The 18,049-nt window shown below is 39.6% G+C and overlaps 1 protein-coding gene across 1 annotated transcript in view; it reads left to right on the forward strand.

Annotated features, from left to right (window-relative positions):
• The first annotated feature begins 320 nt into the window (after nt 1-320).
• tfpia (tissue factor pathway inhibitor a) overlaps nt 321-18,049 on the forward strand; it is a 61,170-nt gene continuing 43,441 nt past the window's right edge. The window contains exon 1 of the mRNA XM_049594238.1: nt 321-501. Within this exon, the coding sequence (XP_049450195.1) occupies nt 414-501 (88 nt within the window). The 5' untranslated portion in view covers nt 321-413. The remainder of the gene's footprint in view (nt 502-18,049) is intronic.

The raw sequence follows: 18,049 nt of genomic DNA on the forward strand, positions 1-18,049 counted from the left end.
GTGCTAAATGGCAGGATCAAGCTTTCTGCTGAGATGCCATTGTAACCTACAGGTTGTCCACAGCCCCTTTATTATTAAAGCATTTACGTCATACGCCTTATATGGCAAAAAAAGATACAAAATGAAGGCGGGTAATATGATAACTTACTATAAATAATAAAATATGTCTTGATTAGTTTCCATTGAAGTTCTCAGTAAACGCTACGAGTCAAGGGGAATATTTTATTTCCTTGAATATCCCTCCAGGAAATTATTGGGAATTCCAATTTCATAGAGCCTACAGACAGTCACGGTGTTATCAAACGGAAGTACGCACGCACCCACGCTCACACTCTCAACTTCAGCCCTACAACTTGATGAAGTTTTCCTCTTAACTTTACATTCAGCGCGGACCAGTCAACCCGTTCAGCAGCATGGCTCCGTACAACAAGTGGTGGATTCTGTGCGCCGTTTCGCTCTACACCGTCGCCCCTTTTGGGTCTTGCAGAAGACACGGAGAAGGTAAGATGATTATGAATAAAAACTATTTGTATGTGCAGATGATATTGATTATATTCGTCGTTTTCTCAGTCAGTCTGTGCCGGTGTACGACAGCGCAAGGGAAAGTTTTCGTCACGAAAGTCGTGCGTAAAGTGGAGCCGAGTCTGTAGTTCGTACTTACCCACAGTGTTATGTTATATCCTGGCTTTAGTATATTCATGTTTGGGCTTTGCATGATGTGTTTTCTTGTGGTTTGTGTTTTCATCGCTGCAAAATCCATATTCCTTGCTGTGATATTTGGCTTTCAACAGTAAAGCGTAAAGTTATTTTCAAACGGAAAATGTGCGCCCTTAAACTGACTCGGTAAATTGGTTTACGCTTGTAAAATGGACTACTGTATCAGTTCGGCTCAAGAAATTATTGATCTTAATGTGCAATGCCCCACACAACAACAACGCAAGATCCAAATTCTAACCAGTGCTTTCACATAAATCCTGCTCCATATCAAACCGCAGCTGACGCACTACAGAGTTTGCTGTGTTGTGCTCTAGGCCTTCCAAGTCTCTAGTAGTGAGGGGAGAGTTGTGGCGTCAGGCAGGGCTAAAGTCCACTCTGACAGCAGTTCTCTAGCCACGACCCACACCTGAACCGCCTGGCACTCCTCCTGTCCTGTCATGTCGCAACAACAGCCTTGCAGGCGGTAATGAGGCTGTTGGGATTGGATGTCAGATACTCAACAAGCTGAGAAAGGTCTGAGTGTAGGCAGGTCTGGTCCAAAGTGGGTGAGAAACTGTAATACTCCTCTGCTACTCTTCCATTCCTGAGAGCAAATACTGAACTGGCCTGACTTCACTAATGAAAGCTATGCAGGTAAGAGGAAAGTCTAGAGAGGTCATTCCATGTGTGGTAGGTCTTGAGATACTAGCTGAAGGCAGTTGAGAGGTTTGGTGATGAACTTGGCTGACACTGTATGCTTTTAATGTCAGTGTCTGTTTTTCCTTATCTCTCACTGACATACAGCTGGCTTTATGCATCATTTCCCTGTATGGATAGTATGTTTACAGTCTACGAACAGAATTTATAGCGAAGCATGAAGGCTGAGAATCCTCTTATGGAGAGAAAATGTGAAATTTAGTTAGAACATTTTAAAAATAAATACAGTAAATACAATTCCTGTTCATATAATATTCACACTTTGTCCCCAATGTTAAGGCCTTTTGCTATATTCATATGCAACCCCCCTACCTGTGGTTCTTTTTAAAAGTACTTTATAAAGCATGTCTTAAATATTTTGTTTGGACAGCACTTCATGCTTGGTTACATTGTGGTCATCTTAGCCAGGGCCGGATTAACCCTCTATTTGGCCTTGGGGCAAAAATTGAGCTGTGGGCCCCTTTTGACTCCCCTGGTTTTTCCCACTCGCTGTACATTGTGTATGTATTCTGCTGTTTTAAAGATCTCATCAGGAACAGTGCACACTGCAGACTACGGATGCGTGATATTGGATTTTTCAATATGCCGATATGTAACAACTGATTTGACTGATAACTGATACCGATATTGATATATTCACTTTTTTCCCCAGCTAGTTTTAGTGATCATCAAGTCTCTTCTGTAGTGGAATTAACATCATCTTATGCATACAGACTCTTTTCATAATGGCCCACCAGCAGATGGAGACATGAAATACAATACTTTAAATGAATGTAATATTCATTCATTGTGCGAAATAAGAATAATCATGTTGGCTGATAGATATTTCATTTTAAAGCCTATATCGGCTGATATTGATGACGTGCTGATATTATCGTGTGTCCCTACTGCAGACACATATGACAGTTTTGTGATATTTCAGTGGAGAGTCTCACAAACCAACCACTAGTCCTGGAATTCTATTAGACCATGCCAAGCCTTATATGTGACGTCTGAGTAGTATTGACCAAACACATTTGGTTGAATGCAGGCAAACAGACCATATGGAGAGCACTAGAGATGGAACACACTGGCTGAAATGAAGTCTTGAAACCCATTAGCCATTGTCTGGTGATGATTCAACTTTGTATTAGCTTTTTAAAAAATGTATCTACATTAATATGGAGATGTATTTAACAGAGATTACTCAGAGGCTATGCTGTTGTGTAAACAATGGCCGGCACACAGAAGAGGAAGTCTTAGCCTGGGTATCTGTTATCCGGCTACACCACAGCCCCTAAAATATTGGCTATTGCCCTAGAGGCTAATCATTGTTAGACCTAAGCCGGTGGGCTGAGACTGATAATGCTGAAAAGTAACATCTGAAAGAGATTGGAAACCAAGACAGTGAAGGCAAATAAATAAAACACAATAATAATTGAGGCAGGAGAATATTAAAGCATAATTTTCTCTGTTACTGAGTAAAAGATTTGATCTAATTTATAAGATATTAACTGATAGCACCATGACTGGACTATTTTCCTTGTATCTTTGCTTAAGTCTTTGTCAAAAATAACACCCAGATTTTTGGGGGCTGATGTTTTGTTAGGACTGAGGAGTCTGAGCAGTCTGCTTTTTAAATTTTAAAAAGTTATTGGATGTCCTTTAACATCATCATCGTTTACACAGTTGTGCTGTGGTGCCAGGTTTCCAGTGTCAGTAGATTTTAACTTTGTTGCCTTATTAAAGTAGAATTACTTAATTCTGAATTTTGATAAATGATTAAGTTAATCTTAAGAACAAATACATCATGAAAATTATAGCTGGATCAAAACTGGATTTGTTAGGCTGACTCTCATATCAATATTTGTTTTAAAAAAAAATCATACATAAGAATTTAATCTATTTTGATTTTTTTTTTTTTTTTAATTTTGACCAAAATATCTGTCAGTGCAGTATGTAGTATGTAGTGAAGACACTGTTTCTAAATTAGCTCAAACCTATGTGGCATTGCTGTAATTTTCAACATTTTCCACTGATACCAAATGAGCTAATATCAGCTGACATATCTGCCTGACTGATTTATTGGTCTAGCTCTACCGAAAAATCGTCATTAGTTACAGCCCCACATAAAAGTCAACGATTGAAATAAAGAAAGATCAGAGTTTGGTTTGATCTACTGTATCTTAAAGTACTACACTGATTTTTGATAGGCATGTCCACTCATCAGCTTCCTCAAAATCTGATCATGATAAAATTAGCATCCACTTGATTGTTGTTACATATTTTCCCATCCATTAGACAAGTGAGCTACAGTTAAGTTTCCATCAGAAAGACAACTTGAAAGGGTGTTCTTCTCCTTAGACAAAACAGCAAAGTGGAGGTAGATTTGTTTTTATGTTACCTTGAAATAATGGTAAATATTGAGGTGTACTAAGGCGTAACGCTATTGTGATGTAAGAGCAGGCGTCGCATGTTTTGTGTAATATTTGCATCTTATCAAAACATATATGAATTCAAGTGTTTTCAGTCTTTATTCTTTCGAAGGTTGAGTATTCCTATCGTCTTTCCTTAAGTAAGCGTTGAACATAGTTTGCATGTAAGGGGCTCCAGTTTCCCACAAGCCATCAGCTGACATTTATTGATGGTTAACATTTGCAAACAACACACGTTTAGATTTTTGACCTTAAAGCACATAGGGACAAATACAGTATGCTGTTTTAATATTCCAAAACAAAAACTCAGCCTCCAGGCATTACTGTAAAAAGGCATTACCATTTGGCAATTATAGTTAGCATCCATCAGAGATGATAATGCAAGCCATAGGTAAATACATAGAGGCGATCTGAGCTACTAGCTCAGGGTTTTGTTCATAGGGGAACATTAGCTTTTTCTATTTGCATATCATTTAGGCGCTCTTGAGAGGTGAAACAGTAAGGGACTCTCTGGGCCCCTTTGAAACTCAACATCAGTATCACTGCTGCACGGTCTTAGTAGCTTCACTAATCGTCTCATGGAGGAGTAAACATTGTGTCTCATTAATTTGTGGAGAAATTTAATTAGATGCTCACTTGCTGTTTGAAGTGGTCCTTTTATTAGGGAGCCTCAGGCCATAGACAGAAAGGAAACTGTGCAGCATGTGCCATCTTAATTAGCGTTTGCAATAAGGAGTAGACTTCAGAAAAGTGCTCGCCTAAACTGTCACTAAAAACTATTTTGACTTCATTAGATGAACACACCTATAACTGGAAAGTGTAGACACTTCTCTACCTTGCCAATTAAGTGTTACCTAATGTTTTCTGCACTTACCAGCATGCCGGCCTTTAGTTTTTTTAATGAGAAAATGTCTGCTTTGTCTCAACATGAATCTTACCTGAAGGAATTTCACAGCAGGAAAAGCAGCAGCTCTTTCTAGGGGCGACACCGGCATAATAATACAGACTATTAATGAATCAAACACTATGAAGTTTTCTCTGAATGATGCAATTCACTTTTCTGTGTTTTCTGTTTGTACACATACATACCCACTCCCGTTTTCTATTTGAGTTCAGTCTCTGCCTTCAGTGCGTGACATTTGTTGAGTCACTTTTCCAGTTTAATTTATATTTCTGTTTGTTGTGGCAACTCATTTAATTATTCCTCAGTTGGTTTTCTTATGACTGACTATTGCAGTCTTTGTTGTCCCCAACTAATCCACCCTAGTGATTACGTGCAATTACAGCGGTAGACTTGAGACTTGAGCATGAGTCGGACATGAGTTGCAAAATGAGGACTGCTGTGAGACTCAACTTGATTTGAGACTTGAAGGTAATAGGATAAGGAGACATGACTTTGTGACCCATAAATATTGAAAATACTACTGAATGTGGAGCTGTATCTTTTGGAACTCTTCCAAACTGTCATGAATAATTAATAACACAATAGGGATGTCTTTGTAACCTAGTGCACACTTGCAGTTGTAGCAGCAACTCCAAATCCAAATTGCAGAATGGGCAGCACTCCACAGCACACTGTAAAAATATTCATACTAATTAATAACACAGTGAATACCAAGTTGTTTGAACATAATAAAAATGTGTGTCGTGGCCGTAAGATCTGAAATGAATTAAACTAGTACTGTCAATTTGTTCATAGGTGTAGTCTTGAATAAGTTAGACAAACTAAAGGTCAGCTGTCAACTGTTAAACTATGTTCACAAGAGCTGCCAGTGAAGCTTGATTTGCGGTTATGGTTATTTTTTCACTACTAGAGCTAATGCTATTGTAATTACTATATGATGCATTAATAGACTGGACAAAAACTTTATCTCTGACTCACAAGTTGTGTCTTAAGGGTAGGATCTGGAGGATTTTCAAACAAAACAAAATACAGACATATACAAATGAAATCCTGCTTAATCATCACCTATGGGCTTCTACTCATGTGTGGTGGTGACTCTGTTTGCAGAGCTCCTGCCCTTTAACTGTATTCTGATGTTTTTGTGAGCTCGGACTGCTTCTGGGAGGAGATTTCCCCAGCCAATGAGAGAGCGCAGGTGCCGTACCCGTGCATGTCCAAGCATGCACCAGCACGAGCCTTGCCTGAACCTCTTCTGTGAAGCCTTCTTCCGTACCTCCGGGCTCCGTACACCTGGGAGAGTTGAGCCTGATAGGAGGGGCCAAATTTGAATGTGTGTTTACAAACAGCAAATGGAAAATCCTCCAGACCCTACTTTTAAAGACTTGAGCCTTGACTTGAACTTCAGATCTAAAGACCTGAGACTTGGCTTGGTCTTTCTCCTCAAAAGACTCGAGTCTTGACTTGAACTTGCCCTCTGAAGACTTGAGACATAGGTTGGATTGTCACCTCTTAAGACCTGAGACATTGATTTGACGTTCAATTCAGAAGACCAGAGAGTCCATTTGAACTTGACCTCTAAAGACTTGAGACTTTACTTGAACTTGCCCTCTAAAGACCTAGAACATGACTAGGACTTTTGCCTCTGATGACCTGAGAGATGACTTGGACTTTCACCTCAAAGACTTGATACATGACTCAGACTTTCACCTCAAATACTTGAAACATGACTTGAACTTTTGCCTCTTAAGACTTGAGAGATAACCTGGACTTTCATCTCTTAAGACTTGATACATGACTTGGACTTTTGTCTCTAAAGACTTGAGACATCACTTGAACTTTTGCCTGTGATATATGAAATTGACTTTCACCTCAAAGACTTGATTTATGACTTAGACCTGTTACATGACTTGGACTTTCACCTTGAGGGCTTGAAACATGCCTTTTACTTTCATTCTAAATACCTGAACATGACTCGGACATTGGTCTCTTAATACTTGAGACATGACTTGAACTTTCCCTTTAATGACCTGAGACATGACTTGGACTTTCCCTTTAATGACCTGAGACATGACTTGGACTTTCCCTTTAATGACCTGAGACATGACTTGGACTTTTGCCACTAAAGACCTGAGGCACGTTTTGGACTGCCACTTCAAAAGAGCTGAGACATGACTTGAACTATTGCTTCCTAAGAGTTGAGACATGAGTTAACTTTCACTTCTAAAGACCTGAGACTTAATTTAGACTTTTACCTCGAAAGACCTGAGTCATGATTTGGACTTTCACCTCAAAAGACTCGAGACTTTATTTGAACCTGCTCTCTAAAGACTTGATACAGAACTTGGACTTGCCATTGATCTACTTGATAGGACTTGGGCTTGCCTTCTATAGACCTTAGACCTTGCATTTAACCCCTTGAAGGCTGGGATGTAGTATACAGCACTTATTTCTGTCATAACACTAAATAGTCTCAGAACATCTGTTTTGTCACGCCTGCTTTCTGTGCTGTAGTAGGCTGCATGGATTAAATACAAATGGCCAGTGGTGAAAATAAGATGGGTGAGTCATAATAACACCAAGACATATGTAATCTTTGCTGGAACAAAGCACATGTTGTGCCCATAAACAACAGCCCTCAAAGAGGCTTTCAATCTTTGTCAAGCATTTTCTCACCATCCTGATCATAACTGCCTTGTACATCACCAAGAATCTCACTATAGGGTGTTGTTTCAAAATGGAAAAACAGACTTGATTGAATCCCACTGAGCTTGTGGCCGAGTCTTGATATTCCCAGCTTGCTTCCAACACAGCATCACTTCTCAGAGGCAAAAGGTTGAATTCTGCTTAAGGTAACACCTTCAGCTCATACAGTGGTTGTGTGCTTTTCATGTGTTTGTAGTCTCTGTCTTTTCCTCACACTGTCTCAACAATTGTAGCGTCTTTTCCCATTGAGTTGATAAATAACATATGCACTGATAGTGTATATGAATGCACACCTGAATATGGGTGTCCCACAGCTGAGTGGGCGCCATGGACTCATTCTGACACTCACGTTATGTAATCTAAATTGGGATTGGGAACACTTCGGGATTTTGTTTGTGTGAAACAACTATAGTGTGATACAGACTGTAGAGTTCAAAAGTCCTGCTGAATCATCTGCTGCAGAAAATAAAATAAAGGACACCTTGTTGTATAACATGACAGCAGGGCTGCTAGTTTAGAGTGCTAGTTGACTGTATTTTCTGGGTGTGAGTGGTGTAATGAAAAAAAGATAAGAACATGGCCGCTGAGTTAGTGAACTCTAAGCAATGTTCTGAACAATACACAGCAAACAACAGACTGTAAGACTGTAGCATTTCAACATGTGATTTATCATATGTAGAACATAGATGCATAGAAGACTTTGTGCTGAGGAAATTGTTTCTGAGCATCATACCTATAAATCTAGTATCCTACTTCCAGATAAAGGCTGACTATGTTGCAGTATGCTGAAGATATGTGTCCCTGTGTGAGGAAATACCTGTCCTTTCGAGGCTGACACAGTGGCGGAGATGACAAATGCACTCGGAGGAGCATGGGCCACAGGTTAATCTGTGTGTCCTGTGTACTGACGCCTGTAGAAATTGGCAAAGGATACTTCCTCGCCTCTATATATAGAGAGAGGATACTGTCTCCTTGGTCATTTCTCCGCTAACTTGACAAAATGGTTAAGTTAGCTTTTTCTTTCGCAGCTACAGCAGGGGTGCCTCAGAACTGAGGGCAGTTTGAGAGCTGACTCATTTCCCAAACCGACAACCGAGAAATCTCTCTGCCATCTTATTTGTTCAGTGGCAGGAGAAGATAGGACAGCTCGCGGGCAATCGGCTGATCATGATAAACCAGACCAATTGGATACAAATGAGCTCAAAGATGTAATGTTAGTGTTGGAATCATGGGGCTGCAAAACAAAAAAAACAGTAGGTTAGCATTTATCTGCATGGACAGAGTCAGGTAGAAACATTCAGCATTTCCATAGCTTCTACACTCACGCCATGTACTCTGGACTGAAATGTTGGTATTTTAGTGACCTAGAGTGTAATTCACAGCTTAAAATAGGAAATTACTGGCAGGTTTTCGAACAGACTCATGCTGTGTCTCAAAAACTCCTTTACTCTTCAATTACTGAATGTTCCCTTTATAAAACACTTGTTAGATCACTCCAAAACGAGAAATATTTGCCACCTTACTCATGATTTTATGCTATTGTGCCAGGTGCTAGGTAACGTAAGATGATGTGAACGTAATGTGATAAACAGCTCATGTCATTAGGGCTGAAACAATTAGCTGATTAATCAAGTCTATCACCAAAAGCTTAATCAGCAACATTGTTGATAATTGATGAATCATAATTAATCAAGTCAACCTGCCAACACTCTGTGGTTCCAGCTTCGCTATATTGTTTCATTTTTAATTGAATATACCTACCTTGGATTCTGGATGGATATTTGATATTTTTCTGACACTTAAAATACTTATCCATTTATTGATTATTAAAAGAAACCAAAAGCATAATTGATTGAACTATAAAAATTGAAATATCAGTTATGAAAGAAACTGTAGCAATGTATCCTCAGTTTGTATGATATCCTATGAATGACGCAACATACTTAACATTAAGTTACTGTGGTTATGTTTAGGAAAAGAAACATGGTGACAATGTACCTTAAAATGCCTCTAAGTTCACTTGGTTTCACATGCGTCCAAACACCGGCTCCTAGGGGGAAGGCTTGTGGGGGTCTGCTCATAATTCCGACATCCCATTACTCTGACATCCCATTGTTCCGAAAATGACCCATTGTTCCGAAATCTCAATGTTTCGACATCCCATTGTTCCGACCCTATTAAACCCATTGTTACGAAGTCCCGTTGTTCCGAAATCTCATTTTTCATTGTTAAAAAATAACTGTTTCATGGTAAAGGTCTGGCTAGGTTTAGGCAAAAGAACTACTTGGTTAAGGTTAGGAAAAGATCATGGTTTGGGTTAAAATTATAACTTTCAACATCGTTTCTACTTCCTCAAAACAGGGCGACCGTTGTCATCATGGCAACAGTAAAAAACACGACAACACGGTCTCTTGCTGCTTTCCCTTGCTGCTTGCTTTTTCAACTTTTTGCATTGCAATATTGAGATTTCGGAACAACGGGACTTCGGAACAATGGGTTTAATATGGTTGAACCAATGGGATTTTGAAACATTGAGATTTCGGAACAATGGGTAATTTTCGGAATAATGGGATGTCGAAATAATGGGATGTCGGAATTATGACATGGCACGGCTTGTGTTGGAAAGTAATTAAATTCTGTCCTTTTTTTAAATTCAGGTTTGAGTTGGAAGGATGATGCATTTTGATAGAATAAACCAGTCTTAATCTAGATTGGTCTGATTAAAGCATTGTAGTTATGTTCAAAATTTTTAACTCACATTTGATCTTTCAGACAAGGCTGGTCTAGATTGGACAGCAGTTGATTGGTCTTGATACTGTGGATAATGTTTAATGCTTTGAATTACACTGATGGGAATGCTGTATGTAAAGATCAGACTAATGTAAAGGAAGACTTGATGCTATTTCATAGGTCTTACTTTCAGAATACTTTAACCACTGTGGTTGTGGTGGTTGGTTAAATTCAGCTCATGTGGTGCTTGTGTAACTTGTGTACTTTCTTGTTTTGGGGATGTTACTTAATTACTCCAGGGGCAAAAACAGACAAAAGTAAGCCTTTTGTTCAAATGTGTCTTCATCTGTCTGTGTGCACAGTGTGTTGTATCTGTCAGAGCATTGCGTGGACAAAGGAGTCTGCAGCTGGGGATACATTATTAGTGTCTCTCTGTAGCTTACAGGAAGCTTTAATCTTTCAAATGTTGACACGTAATAGGATGAATATTCCGTGTGTTGCACAGGGGGTGAATGACACCAACAAGGACACTAATTAGGGAGGTAGTTTTGTCCCATGTCTTCGTGACTCACTCTCTTTGGTTTGTTTACAAAGATAGTGATATCTTTTTCTTAGCCTGGAAAGTTTTTGCAGCTGGCCATCTGCAGATGGATAAGGCTACGCTAGTGTTTCCTGTATGAGTCGTACTGACGATAATTGTAAGCTTTATTTAAGAGAGAGTTTCAGGAAGTGATGCATCTTACAGGATACTGAAGTTGTGGGAGATAACGGTTATTGTAAGTCAATAGGAAACGAGGAATGTACAGATGTCAACAATGTAAATGGACATATGGCCTGAGATAGTTCATGGTGCCCAATTGCTTGTGCCATTGTGTATTTTAAATATGTTTTGCAAGTGTAAGGAATTACAAAGCAAACTTCAAGGTTGGCAAAAAAGCAAATTGTAGCAGGGCAGCCACAAAAATTCAGCCCAATCTGTCTTGATATCATATGGCAGAAAAAACTACCTCTTGTCATGAGAAGGTGAGGAGACTGATTGTAAGCTTGGCACTCAATCGTAGCACCTAATGTCAGTAGAGTGTACAAAAGGTATCAGAGAAAGAGGTGAACTAAGTCTGAACTTGTTGAGGTAGCACTCAAAGAAAATACCCGATGAAAGAGTGATCACTTTGTCTTCATGCTGTGCCAGTTCAGGCAAGGCGGGGTGGACGATGTGCGTGTTCTTTATAACTACTTGGTGTTGGTTGTCATTGAAGTTGAGATTACGCCACTTTTGCAATCCAAAGCTCCTCAAAATAAGTATAGTTAAGGTTGAATTAATTAAAGACTGAAAGATGGAGGTATCTGCTGTCAGGGCTGTGGGGATAATGTGTTTGATCTGCCTTTGTTTACTGTCAGCCATACAATTTTAAACTCTGAGAACATGCAGGCTTAGAGCTGTGTCAGGTTCAATGCAAGTCCATCAAAATTAAAACAGGTTGCACAATTCTCTCCCAGCACGTCATGCTTTATTCACTAAATCCTTTCAGCTATCTTGCTGTTATCAGGGTGATAGTATCAGCAGTACAACAGGACCTTCAGATTGATAAACAAGATTCGACAAAGCAAAAGATAACAGGAAAAATGCAAACCATGTCAACAAGTTCTTTCATTCACTGTTTTCCAGCATTTATGTATAAAAATAGTGCAGCAGACTGATGATTCAAGCATGGTTATATATATAATTGTAAGACTTAACGTTTATATGGGTAGTGTAAACTCTGAGAGTCTGAGAATTGAAGCACAGAAATAAACTCAACGTTTTATTATTAAAAATGTACTACTTGAAAATGCTTACTGAGATGTGCGACTACATACTCAGATTAAAAAAGGGAGGAATGATAACAGGGTATGGGCATATCTAGGTTTCTAAGATACTAAAATATTGAAATATCCCAAATAATAGAATGTAGATGTTCCACTGTGTCTGCTATCTTTTGTGTCTGAGAAATACACTCACAGTGACATAGAGACATTCACGGCTCCTAGAGGATGTATCCTAATAACTGTGGTGATCCCTTGGCTTTTCATCTAGCACTACAATGAGGTTTGCACCTATGGCACAACTATTGGATGGATTGCCATGAAGTTTGGTTCAGACATTCTTACTACCTACTACTACTCGAAAAATTGTTATAACTCAATTCAATGACTGTTCATGTTGTATCATTAGGTCAAAATTTAAATTTCATGACATTCCCAGCAGTCTCTGCTGTAGGCGTAGCAAAAACGACTTCTGCTGAACAACATTCAAGCATTGTCATTGTGAGCATGTCAGCATACCTATGTGACCATGTAGTTTAAAGCACCACTGTGTCTAAATACAGCCTTGCAGAGCCGTTAGTATGGCTGTAAACTTTTCAGGTGTGTTCAGACAGGAAGCAGGAAAATGTGCCTTGCATCATTTGCATGAATATGGCTAAATTGTTTGTTCACTTCAAACAGCCTATGCATTAATTGTACCTGGGCATTGAGCTAGCTTACAGCGAAGCGGCAACCTCTGGGTCTGAAAAATGAAGCCAAAACAGGAGTGCTAAAAAAAGCAGTTCCTCTAATGGCCACTTGAGGCTGTCTCCAAAAGCGAGTCATGCCCCATAGACTCCCAGGTACAAATGTCCAGCTTTACAGCAGAAATTAACATGTTTACAGTCTGGTGCAAAAAGTGGGTTTTGGTCTCATGACAACTGCTCGGGGGTGAATTTTTATGCAACCTACCATTTACATGTTATTGAGGCTTAAAGTTATGCATAATTAAGGGCGAGGCCACTTTGAGTGACAGGCTGTATGTGGATAGCATCCTCAGGTTGAAGTCATCCCTCGCTACACGGACAAACAAAGGTCAACAAACCAAAGGGTGATGTCAGAGTAGCTATTTCCATTATTCTTACAGTCTGTGCTTACAGCTGTCTTACAGTAAGCTCGCCACGGACACATTAGCCCCTTTTCCACTGAGCAGTACAGTAGGGTACTGTTCAGTTCGGTACACTTTTTTTCTATTTCCACTGCAAAAAGTTGTGGATGGTACCAATGGAACCGCATTCTCGGAACCCATCGGCTGTATTCAGCGTCTGACTTCCGGCAGACAGCGATACAGCCTCTGGGGGCAGACCCCCGATTTTTTGGCATTCTGGTTTGATTTGGGCGGAGGAGGCGAATTTCCGTTTCCGACTTCCGTTTATATTTAAGTAAATATGCTGAACCATTGTGATGGATTCAGAGTTTGCAGTGACGCCAATTATGTTCTGCCTCGTTAGTTCACCGCACGGACCATTTAACCTGGCAACAACTGCAGCTGGCTGAAACATGATTGGTCAATATCACGTGGACTACAAACAGCCTACAACTGGAAACCAGGGCTCTTCCGCTCTTCTTCCGGAGGCAAGATCTCACATTCAGTGAATGTAGAGTCTGTTTATAGAGACTAATGGAACCGTTCTGTACCATTACCATTTTTGGTACCCCCTCTGTTGGGGTACCTAACACACTGCATATATTCTAATCCTCACTCTGAGTAAAAAAAAAAAGGGTTGAGTTGAGGGCAACACTAAACCCCTGAGCTTGCCTGAGAAGGATAAATGCACAAACCTGCTACTTCTGAATATCCCATGGAGAGAGACTCTCACTGCAGGCTGTTTTATTTTGTTCTGAAAATGTTGGCATGCAGCCTCGTTCTGTGAGCGGTAAAGGAGGTGCAGACTTCCCTCTGTGTCACTGATAATGAGGAAATCCAGTGAAGGCTGGATGGAGCAGTGAGTGACAGTAACTCCGCCCACATTTAAGGGTATGGTTTGCAGTGGAAATGCTAGGGTCTGGGTACCATGTCTGAAGGCTACTTTTGGTTCCAAAGGTACCATACTGAAAGTGTTTGGTGGAAACAGGCTGTTGACTGTTTCTGTGCGGGTGTGCCAGTGTGTTTGCCTTTAGTTCTGCCTTTGACTGAACTTTAATTTGAACTGAACTGAAATTTATTAATAACCGCTAGCCATGTGATGCTACAGTTAGCGATTATTTGTATCGTTACCTGGCTGTTATACACTTCCATTTAAAATACAAAAATGTGAAATCATTGGTTATTGTATCAGTTTTTGGCCATGAGAAGCAGATAATTATCGGATATTGGTATCGGTTGAAAAAACCCATATTGGTGCATCCCTAGTTAAAAGTAATAATGTATTCTTTGTTAAACTGGTGACATTTGAGAGGAATTTGCAGACATGCTACAGTGAATTCTGCTGATTTTTTCTGTTGAGATCTACAATAATGACAATAACACAATGACCATGATAGACAGGACAGAAAAAGGCCTATGTGCTGCTGATTTGAACAAGATGGTGAAAAAACAATCACTGAAAGCTGAACCCTGAGTGTATTTCATATGTAATACTTTGCTCTTTAGATGTGATCCCATCCCAGCAGCAGGGTTAATGCCGCTCTGAAAGCATGCTCTCAAATGAAAACTTTCAGTTACAGATCGACAATTGCCAGTAGAGGAAACATTATCCCCCCCCCCCCCCCCATTTGTACTGTCTGAATGATAACCTGCATTGCAGGGGGAAAAAAACACTGTATCGATCCTCTCATCTAATCAAGAGTGCATCTACAGTACAATCAGTCGAGGATGACATTTGCACAGATGGGGAATGAGCCACTTGCTCTCGCTTTCTATCTGTCCCATTGATTCAGCTGCGTAATCACATCCACATCAAAGGAGAGGAGGCAGAGACACAGACATTCATGGCTGCAGCCTGTAGAGTCCTTGAAGGTCCATTCAATGTTTGACAAATTGCAGCTTCATTGTATGTGGGCTATTAGAGATGCGTTTAGAAAAATGAGTTTTAGCTTGGCTACTCAAGCTGGACAAAATAGCAAATTGCCAACCTGTGATGTGCAATACAACAGGTTATTATTTTCATGTTGTCAAAGTTCTCTGTGGTTGTCCAGCAACCTGCAGTGTGGTCTTTTGCTCTGGGAATTATTGACTTGCTAAAGTCTTTTTCTGATTTTCTGGCAGCAAATAATGTTGTCTCGTGGCAAACAACACTGCTCCCACACATCACAAGGGTATAATAGTGTAGACAGGGAATATGCTCATATTAAATTGATGATATTGCAATGAGAAAACACAATATCACAGTATTGCACAGTGCTGCATTGACTACAGTTTGGATGTTTTAAAATTCATGTTTCCAATAAAGTTTTGTGATGAAATAAAACCCTGAAGAAGACAATGAGATTATCCGGCAGATGTGCCTCATTCAAACACCAATAACACTAACATTGCACCTTCCTACATTATATCCCTTGTGGGTCAAAACACCTATAGCCATGAGTGGCAGAAGATGGACTGTGTAGTATGAGCGGTTTATTCTTAGCTTTTACCACCTGGTAAAACATTCAGGGATCCTGCGCTTGAGCTAAGCTGCTATAAATGTTCATATACTTATGGAAGTCAAGCTACATTAGAGCAAAGATAATGTGCTGTTGGCCTCAGGGGTTGTGCAAAATGTCTTTAATGCCACTTGAGAATGTACTTGTGTTTGGGATGAGTGAATTGTGTAGTGTGCAGATATATGTGTGTGTATATGTGTGTATGCCTGTATAGGCTCATTCATTGTGTTTGTAATTTGTTAATGTTGTATATTTACTTGGCTTTTAATTAGAGATAATCTACACTTACATGAGGCCCAATACAAGTTTCCCCCAAAGAGGACAATAAATAATATCAGGTTCACAATGATAGAACATGCTTTTACTTTGAGCACTGCCGTGAGGATTTTGCCTCTACAATTATTTTCACGCAGGCTTCACTGTCTAACAGGCTCTTACAGCAGTAGAAATTAAAATAATAAGCAGCAAGTCACATTTATTTACATTAAATACACAGGAGATGTGGCTGGTTGCCACATGGTAAATTAATTTGTTTGAACTTCTGTTCTGACTGGGTTGCATTCACATATTGGGTACGAAACAACGCTCTCTCATACCTAAACGACAGAAAAGGTCAATTTCCACAGACTTCCAAAAAAAACTTCAAATGCAGTTTTGGATATCTGTGGATGTAGTAATGTGTTTAGACTTAATATTTTACTGGACTTAGATTGTCTGGACCTTTGACAGTGTTTGAGAGACAAAATGGAAATTATGTTAGCTGTAATTCGGTCTGGATTATGATAGCGCTTCATAGGTGAGTAATGACTGTTTGTTTTTGTCTGACAGAAGCAAGGAGTGTAACTCTCAAATGATAGGTCATAAGACAAAACGACTTTGATAATAACGAACACAGCAGTTGATTTACATATCATAATAATAAAAATGACCTTAGGAGAGCCTGTGGGCAGGCCGTCGGATTTACAGTATTTTTGTCACTAAGGCAATGTAACATCTTCTCATGACATATGTCAAATACGACATGTCAGATAAGTAAGTAGTATAGCATGCCACACAAACTAGCCTAATAGGCTACGTTTTTTTTTTTTTTAAAGAGGTCAATCTTGACTTTTGAACACAGACACCACTCCTCCTGTCCACCACATACCAGCTTCTTTGATGTTTACACATTAAATTGACTTTGTTGCTTTTTATCCTACATCATGTCACTTCCTCCTCGGCTCCTGTAGTAATTACTGCAGCCACTAGAGGGCGCAGCCCTTCAATAAACTCAAGTATGGGGAGTAATAAACTACTTCAGTCCAACTGACCTATGGCTAAGCCACGACCTCTCCACTCACTCGTACAAAATATCAACATTCAGTATTTACACTGAATCATTCAGCATAATGTTTGCCAACCTTTGTCATCTCTTTGTTATCTCCAAAGTACAAAACTAGAACAAAATAGGCTAATGAACTCCCAGCAAACAAGGTGACATGATGAACAATGCAGCTAGGAGCTAACGTTAGGCTAGCTTTAGCTAACGTTAGCTAGAGATGTATAAGATAACTTTATATTTCTTTCCAGCAAAGTGACAATATGTTGCCTCAAACACAATGTTGACTTACCTTAAAACAGATGTAGACATCATTGTTAATTCACGTTGAGTTGATGTTGTGGTCTAACGTTACCGCACAACTTTATCCAAAGGAGACACTTTTCTCGGTTGACATGTGGTTTAGGAAAGGGTAAGACATTCACCTCGTCGCCCAGCCTCTCAGGATACCTTGTTGCATGAGTTGCATGTACCCCATGCACACCGTTTGACCATTTTTAAACTTCAAATCTCAGAAAAGGCTCATGAAACCGAACAAAACTGACTTTCTGTAATGCATTTCAATGGACGTCCAGGCAGAGAATGTCCGAGTGAATGGGAATGGCTATACGCACTGTGATTGGCTCATCGACTTTGAGGGCAGGGCTTAGCGATAGGTCAATTATGTGCAGGGGTGGGTAGTTATGTATTACAGGTTACCCACAGGAGTGTATTTTTTATGGAACAAATACATTTCATGTTGCTTCTTTTAAACTGTACTTTTATTCTTTACTCTTATATATTTTTGGACCAGTAATCTACTTTTTGCTTCACTACATTTGCCATTTGTACTGTCATTACAAATAATCTGCTCTAAATGTGAGGATTGAGTGTAGGGGGAGAGCACGCAAAGAGCACCCCAAATGCAAACTAGCCCACCCGGCCAAAGTTGCCCCCTTACTTGGCCTAAAGCATCATGGATTTTTGAAAAATGTATTTTTCTAAAACCACAGTAGCCTAGTGGAATGTTACAATGTTTCAACGAACGGCGATGAAAATGAAATTGGTTATGACATAAGCTTTCGGGTATGAATATTAGCCTTACCAGTTAATGAGTGAACAAATAAAAGAATCACTTTACCACTTACTAACTTACTGAAT

Source organism: Epinephelus fuscoguttatus, linkage group LG13 (genome assembly GCF_011397635.1).
Source record: "Epinephelus fuscoguttatus linkage group LG13, E.fuscoguttatus.final_Chr_v1".
Taxonomy (NCBI): Eukaryota; Metazoa; Chordata; class Actinopteri; order Perciformes; family Serranidae; genus Epinephelus; species Epinephelus fuscoguttatus.